The following is an 8,622-nucleotide window of genomic DNA, read 5'->3' on the forward strand; positions in this document are numbered from 1 at the left end:
GAGCATTGGTTTTTTTTTTTATACATCGTATAAAACTTACTCCCGATTCTGTAACTAACATCAACCCACTTTACATATAGGGAATGAGATTAGCGGAAGAGTAGCGTCCCTTGATTGGACGTCACCTTGCAGAGAGAAGGTCAATTTGGTTTTGAAGTGTCTCAAGCCGCTTTCACCAGAAGCAAGGACGAGAGACGCATGAGCACAACCAACATGACGTTCTCTCTCTAATAACTTTTCCGCCGGTGACGTCACAGACTATGGGTGACGCCCAATCAAGGGACGCTACTCTTCCGCTAATCTCATTCCCTATAGGACGAGACATTTCTATTGATAGGCGATATTATAATTTTTTTTTTTTCTAACAGAGACAAAGTTGTTCACGGCCGATATTAATGTTACACCTACATAAAGCGAGAGAATGCGAGTAACGAGCCTTCTTCAAGGGCTCAACTATGCGCCGCTTGCTGTGGTATTCGAACCCAGAACCTTCGATCTGAACGTAGGAATTGTACTACAAGACCTGATATTTTGAGAGTTTTATTATCTATGTTACTCGACATAATTTCTTGAAGAGTTTGGTTGGGGGACAAGAGTTATACTGTATTGGGACTCATGCACTTGGAACAGATCGACCTTTTCTGTTCTCTGATTTTAATGGTCACTCTTTGATCGAACTGGCACTTGATAGCCTAACAACAGGTTTGAAAATATACAACTCATGGTCGCCTTCAGCTAGTTTCCCATTGAGACTTTAGGTCGTTCTACAGTACCGTGACGTTAAGAGAGGGTAATGATTAGGATGGTAATGATGAGGAAGATGTTGTTGATGATGATGATGATGATGATGATGATGGTGATGATGATGATGATGATTTGTGATGATGATGATGATGATGATGATGATGATGAGGAGGAGGAGGAGGAGGAGGATGATGCTGATGATGATAATGATGTTACAAACCAATCAAATAGCTTTAAGGAATTCACTTTTTAAAATGCGTGTCACCTGTGTATTTATGACTAGCACTTGAAAAATAGAACCCCCAAACGCCTTGTTTCTTGCATCTAAATCGATATCTGGAGAAATCAATGAAATCGTGAAATATTTCACTATGCTAATATGTCAAAGAAACAAATATTAAGAATGAAATGGAATGGAAAAGCTTGGATTGAATATACATAGACAGATGATGTTGAAAGTTTGGGTTTCCCATTTGCCAACAAAGCATGATGGATAAAACACTGAAAACGAATTAATTAGGATTGAGAGAATGGAGTTGTTCAGCCGAATAAAACACAACTGAACTTTTATATAGAGCAATATCCACAAAATGTGCTCAAAGCGTTTTGCAAAGGGTCCCTGACCAACCGCAACACATAGCATGTAGAACGAGACATACCGAATGTTAGGCGATAATGCAGTATTTTTTTCCGACAAAGACAACGATGTTATTGGCCAGGTACTCATTTTACACCTGCATATGATGAGAGAACGTGTGAAAAAAATCTTTTCCAGGGACTTAACTGTGTGCCGAGCTAGGCTGGACCCAAGAACCTTCCGATCAGTAAATGCGTGCCATAACACAAGACCACATAGCCGCACAAACAAAATAATGATGATCATCGTTCAGAATTTTTCCTGCCATTGAGAATGACAGGAAAATAAAAACGTAAGGTTTTATATGACGCACATCTAATAAATATACAATAGGCAGGACTAAAGCCAACAGAAAAACTTGGCTGATAGTACTGGAAGCCGTTTTTATGTTATTTAAAAACACAGAAAACGCTGTTACCACCAAGGCACTCAGTCTACACCTGAGTGGAGTGAGACAACTTGAATTAAGAGCATTTTCCGAGAAGCAAACTTTGATCCACTCAGAGCGGGACTCAAACCAGGAGCCTAAATGTTCGAAAGCGAGTTTTATAGCCCCCTCCCCCTCCCCCCTCCAAAAAATAGATTTGTTTCTAATGTTCTTGAAAAACAGATACCTTTTCTGTCAATCCAAGAGCAGATGCCATGGACCTCAAAGTCGCATAAAGCTATATTTCATTGTAAAATGTGACCCTTTTATATTTTAAACAATTTACCGAGGACGATTATAATTTTGCAGGGCAAGTGACATGGGCTTCGATATTTTTAATCTCGTGGTAGTGTCCCAATGATAACATAACAGGAACGGGCAAAAACTCCGCCTACATGAAACTATGAGGCTGTCAAGAAATACTCATTGCTACCATTTACATTTCGAGTCAGTTATTTTAATTAGTGACATACTCGATGATATATCAAAGGAATCTTTTGGTCTTTCGCCCATCAAAATATGATATTGTATTTTGTCAATTGCGTTTAATACTTTTAACCAAGTTGAAAATCAGGTTTATTGTAATGAAAAGGAAAGCGAAAGTTGCTTCTATCTTTGTTTAAACTTGTTGAAGAACCAAAAGAATAACATATGCCTACAGAATAACATATGTGAAACAAAACTAATCACAAACGTTTTTAAAACAATTTTTAGCATAAATATTAATTTTATCTAACATATTCAAAGTTATGTAGGGATGTCAAATTTTCCCTGCCCTTCCTTACACTGCAGCACTCTGGAAAAACACATATTTTAAAATTTGGTCAGAAAACTCGTCCTTCAAATATCTATCGATTTAAATGACTTTCATCTTGGCAAAAACTTTCAAACCCGGGACTTCGGCGAAATCCTGGCCAACTTTTTAAATGTGTTTTCCCAGAGTAGGGAAATATAGCCAAAATAAAGTAAGAAGCTTCATCAAATCTCATGCTTTGTATGAAGAGGCGGAATAGAAGACAGTTTCCTTCTTAGTTTAAACGGCGATTTCAAATGTTTAAAATTTAAAATTTAAATTTCTTTTTCAACATCTGGTTTACGCAGACACAACATCACTTTCGGGAACAAACACAATAAAGGTATGGACCTGAAATTACGTTTAGTATTGTAACATTGCTATCGTTTTCTTTTGTTTTTGTTTCTTATTTCTTTATTCTCGATACACACCGGGCGAGTGATATCTAACACGTCCTGAAAATACGATTAAGCACAGCTTTATAATTTGAACTATTTTTGTAGTAAATCAAAATATTCACAGTAGCATTCACCGACTCCGTTAGGAATGTAAACGAAGCCAATACTTTATTGAGGTTCCAGTACGCGCCATTGAGTGACACCCTTCTGTCCAACCACATGATCACTTGCAATCCAACTGTGGGCAAGAAACAGACAATAAATAAGACTGAAATCATGACAACCATCTTAGAAACTTTCTGATCCTTGCTCGTCACATTTTTATCGTTACCATCTACGTTATCACTTGATTGAATAGTTTTGGAACTTTTCTCTTCTTTATTGTGTCCTTGGTAAGTCGACTTCATCCGCCACTCTGATTTCTCTTTAAGTTTTGCCACAAGTAAAGCAGTTGATATAATGATGAAAATAAAAGCCGCCATGGGTGGAAAAATATGTATCGTTGGGACAACGATGGTTTCAATTTCTTTTCCATCATCTATGAAAACAAGTCCGAGCATTGATTTGTTATACCTGGGATAAAACTTAATCCCAAGTCTGTAGGAATAGAATATTGGAACCATGAAAGCAAAGTTCAAGATGTAGCACGCTATAAGGTAAATTAAAATCCGTTTTCTTGTGATGATAGTTCTTATCTTTATAGGCATCCACACACAAAGACATCGCTCAAAAGTGATAAAAGCCGTGATAAATGTTGTGATTTTTGTAAAAGCAACATGAGGCCATGCAAGGAGAAGATATGAAATTTCGTCCGTTTCGAAAGACAAATTTAATTGTCTAACCAAAGGATTCCTGAGAACTGACATCGACAGAGATGTGATGCAGGATCCAAAATCAGAAATGGTCAGAGCAAACAGGCTCAAGTTTATTGAGTTTTTATCGGCAAAGCCCATTTTGTAAATAACAACCATGTTGATAGCGTTGCTTAGGACGCCAAATATGTTGATGACACCAATTAAAATAGACCAATTAACAATACGGAAATAGAAGAAAAGCTCGTCACTGATAAGAGGCGGTACTTTATTTTCACTACAGTCTTTCACAGTTATGTTACACTCCATTTTTATTAATTAAAGTCTAGTTTCTAGTCTTTATAATGAATAACAAGAAAAAATCACAGTATTAAAGTTTTGTTTGTAGAGACCGTTCTGTATTGAAAAAAAATTCGTTAACATGTTTGAAACTTTGAGCTTTTATATTGCGCAATATCCACTAACCGTTTTCAAAGAACTTTACAATGAATCCCGAACATCAACAAATTGAACATATAGTGCCAGACATTTGTACTTTAAAGGCGAGATTATTGATTTTTTTTTTCCGACATAGACAACGTTGTTAACGGCCAGGTACTAATGTTACACCTACACTAGATGAGAGAATGCGAGTAAAGAGACTTTTTCAAGGACTCGACGATGCGCCGCTCGAAGTGAGACCCAAACCCAAGACCTTCGATCTGAACGTATGAATTGTACTACCTGAAAGTTTGAAAGTTTTATTATCTGTTTTACTCGACACAATTCCTTTAAGAGTTTGGTGGGGGGGGGGGGGGGGGGGGGGGGGGGACTAGAGTCTGGCGTGAGAGACGAATTGGTTTTTATGGATGCAGCAAATTGTTCATCATATATAAAATGATGAATACATTGCCTATCGAGAAATTGCCGCGTTTGTTTTCTTGAGGGGGAGAGAGAGAGAGAGAGAGAGAGAGAGAGAGAGAGAGAGAGAGAGAGAGAGAGAGAGAGAGAGAGAGAGAGAGAGAGGGGGGGTATTTTATGGTTGTCCGGCTTGTTTGACGTAAGACCGCGACTTTGACTCTCCGACACCAATCATTATTAGTAGGTTGTGCTGTGTTCAGGCAGTCTCTGGACCTCAATCGGTGGGTTGCCACCCCCAACCAATGTCTTATATTGATAGTACACACGCCTGTCAACTTCTCTCCCAGTTTTGAGGGGTACAATAAGTTAAATATCATTTAATGAGTTAGACTTAAATTTACCTTTCAGAGAGATGATTTACAACGATAAAATTTCTCTCAAAACTATTACTATACATTAGCCTGTTTCCCTCTTAGCCAAGTTACCCGCCCAAGGAAAGGACAAAACCAAGTAATCACTCCAAGAAAAAGCAAGTTGGTAAACAGATAGAGGGTTACAGTACAGAATACACAGTAATTGCCTCCCTGTCCACTATGGGAGGTAAAAAAGCCCATCCAGCTTCTGGACCTTAGTATGTCGGTTGCAATCTCATGTCTTTTATTGATAGAACGCGAGGCTGGAAACATCTCTCCCGGTTTCGATAAGACGAAGTCTCCAACCTCATGAAGAGAACATTACGTTTAATATCATTTCATGAGTTAGACCTAACATATACATTTCAATACCTCCTGTACCCAGACATAGTAATTAATTTGTTTGTTGTTCGGTTTTAAGGGTTTCGTGGCGATTGCCCCACAATTAGGTCATTTCAGCGCCAGTAAAAAGGAAGAAAATGGGATAGAGAAAAAAATTATAGAATTACAATGAAAGCACCAAAGAAAAAGTAAGACAAAGGGGAATTCGTTAAAAGAGTGAAAAAATGAAGAGTCTCACAGCATTCCATTAATGTAGTTATTTTGAGATCACCTCAAAATCTTATCCAGAGACAAGCACAGGGCCCGACTGAGAGGAACACATTCAAATTCTTACATTGTGCATTCAAAACAAATATAACAATACATAACAGAGAGATTATTTACAACGATAAAAAACTATAACTATACATTTGACGTTTCAATATCTACTTTACTAGTAAAGACATAGTAATCAATTTGCTTGTTGTTTGTTTTTAAGAGTTTCATGACAGAGAGCAAATTTGAAAACTGATATAGGGATATAAAAGACACAGTATAGTAAGTGACCTCCCTACCCACTATGGGGATCAGGAACTCTACCCAGAGTTTCAAGAAGACAACCCCCCCCCAGTCCCCCCCCTCCCCTTGGTGACAAAGGGATAGAAAGGACATCATTCCTCCGTCAAGTCATAGAATTGAACGAATCATTGTGAAGTTTTGCATATAGTATGACACTCGCCTTCGAAATTTTAGATCTTTGGTTCAGACCCGTTCTGAGCGACGCAAGTTTGGGTCTTTTGGAAAAAGTTTCTTTACTTCTCTCGCCCTACTTAGGTGTAAAATGAGTACCTGCCCATTAACTCTCTCAAATTCATATGCATGGAAAATCGAACAAATTTGTTCGATTTTCAATGAGGTTGAACTCGAGAGATTTAACATCGTTTTCTATGTCTCTATCGGAAAAAATGCAATATTATTGCCTTAAAGGCATCATGTTTAGTTCAATTTTTTAGGTGTTGCTGTTTGCTAGGAACATACGTACACTTATTTGCAGGTCTGGTAACCCAATTCCTTATGGGCTCATTATTGTAATGGTAATCTTTAAAAAATAATGACTCGAAATTTTGTCTATTACAACAATGTTAAACCAGGCCCATAAGTGTGTTCGGATGTCAGACCTTCCTATATGTACACGTCGCTAGGAACCCTTTGGAAAGCGCGTTTAGTGGATGTCGCCAAAATGATCACTCTGTTATGACTCAAAATCGTGTCAAACTCTGCTAAATTGTTACTTGTATTTACATTAAAGGAAAAAAGAAAATCTAAATTATCTTATACTTAAATATTTTCTGTTAAAGTGATACGGAAAAAAGGCTAAGCAGAAATAGTTATGCTATTTTGATACTCTTTTCAGCCAGAAGATACAAAGACATGATTGCATGGTTTATTGGATAACAATCAAGCGATTAGAAAAGTGCCAACAGGCAATTTGAGTAATGGCCAAATTGCTCAATCAATACTTTGTGATGTCTGCACGTGGTTGCTATAGAAGTAAAATTTAACCATTAAAAGTATAGAGCTTGGCAGAGTAATGTACATAAATCGTTAAATATCAACCCTCCGGTGTATTTCTTTTTACCAACTTAAATAATCCATGATCATGTTTTGACACTCAAATTTGCTACGAACAATTTTCAATAATTTAATCAATAAAATTGAAATATGATTTATACATTGAGAAATCGTACTTATTTTTCAAATTGCCAGCGGTGTTGAAAACTATCATTATTTTATTCCATTGAATAGTACATTAAATCCTGTACAACATCAATATCATGTGACATTTTCCGATATAAATTATTTGTTGAATAACCTTTTGTTGAATAATATCTACAGTAATTTAGATCAGCCAAAGGCATATTGAAGAATTTTATTTATTGATTTTTTTTCGTCATTTAACACGATTTGGCCCCATTTACTTGTTGAAAAGCTGAAATGTTTAAATATAGATCCCCATTTGAGTTCCTGGATTTTAGACTTTCTTTTAGGGAGAGCACAATTTGTAGAAATTAATGGAAAAAAAATCTAATAAAATAATTACTAATACGTGAGCCCTGAAGGACGTGTTCTCTCCCCTCGCCTCTTAACGGTTTACACAAATGACTGTACAAGTGACTTGGTCCCAATTTTGAAATCTATTGATGAACCTGCTCTTCAAGGGTTAATATTTAAATATGATGACACGTCTTAGATCTACAGATTTGTTGGTTGGTGTGAAGATAACTCCCTGAAATTAAATGTAGGAAAATCCAAAGATATGATTTTTGATTTGAGAAAGAACACAAATTCCATCAGTTCCCTCAAAATTAACATTCGAGCTGTAAAGCAAGTTTCGGTTTACAGATATTTGGGTATTTTAATTGACAATAAATTGCAGTGGCATATACAAACCGATGCCGTCATCACTAAATTGACCGAAAGAATGTATTTTATTCGGAAACTTTCAGAAATTGACATAGAAAAAACTTTATGCACCCTTTTTATTGATCTGTTTTGGAGACCGTTATTACATTTTGTATTACAACATGGTGTGGAAATGCCAGTATTTGCGACATTAACAAAATTGCCAGGAGTTATACTCACCCAATTTCACATATGGAAGAACTGTTCAAGAGATTTTGTCTAAGTAAAATGGGGAAAATTATCAAGGAGGCAATTACCCCCTTCCCAAATATATTAAGTTCTCCACGAGGTGTCGTCGCCTTTTATCTATAAAAACAAAGACAACACGTCAACTTAATTATTTTTTACCACATAGAGTGTTGACACTTTTAACGCGCAATTGTGCTTTAAATTAAATACTAGCTTATTATCATTTTAAAAAATATACACACACAAGTTCCGAGCAGAGGCCAGAAGAATAATCTATCTCAATTTATAAAAATATTATATAAAGTGTCTCAATTAATTCTTAATCCTATACTTTTACATTTTTATGCATTTACATGAGATCCATAGGGACAACATATTTCACTTTGTAATATATATATATTGTCGCCATAAATTCTTAACTTTATATTTATACATTTTTATGCATGCCACGTCTGTAAACGAATGAATAAAGTATATTATTATTATTATTATTATTATTATTATTATTATTATTATTATTATTATTATTATTATTATTATTATTATTATTATTATTATTTTATTATTATTATTATTATCATCATT

General features: G+C 35.9%; 1 protein-coding gene across 11 annotated transcripts; it reads right to left on the reverse strand.

Moving 5' to 3' along the window:
* Positions 1–2,249: 2,249 nt before the first annotated feature.
* Positions 2,250–8,407, reverse strand: LOC144975931 (uncharacterized). 11 transcript variants are annotated; one of them, XM_078920128.1, is made up of 2 exons: positions 8,391–8,407; positions 2,250–4,207 (listed from the first exon to the last, which is right to left on the reverse strand). In XM_078920128.1, exon 2 carries the CDS (start codon positions 4,118–4,120, stop codon positions 3,047–3,049), a length of 1,074 nt encoding a protein of 357 aa, XP_078776254.1. In that variant the 5' UTR covers positions 4,121–4,207; positions 8,391–8,407; the 3' UTR covers positions 2,250–3,046. The 11 variants fall into 11 exon arrangements, with proteins under 11 accessions (XP_078776254.1, XP_078776248.1, XP_078776249.1 ...); XM_078920122.1 differs by having other exon boundaries at positions 8,375–8,402; XM_078920123.1 differs by lacking the exon at positions 8,391–8,407 and adding an exon at positions 8,029–8,142.
* Positions 8,408–8,622: the final 215 nt, after the last annotated feature.

Source organism: Berghia stephanieae, chromosome 6 (genome assembly GCF_034508935.2).
Source record: "Berghia stephanieae isolate SIO BIC M18660-M18661 chromosome 6, UCSD_Bste_1.3, whole genome shotgun sequence".
NCBI lineage: Eukaryota > Metazoa > Mollusca > Gastropoda > Nudibranchia > Aeolidiidae > Berghia > Berghia stephanieae.

What these genes read in the sequence shown, in the direction of transcription:
- LOC144975931 (XM_078920128.1), bottom strand. Translation starts at nt 4,120, where the DNA reads ATGGAGTGTAACATAACTGTGAAAGACTGTAGTGAAAATAAAGTACCG.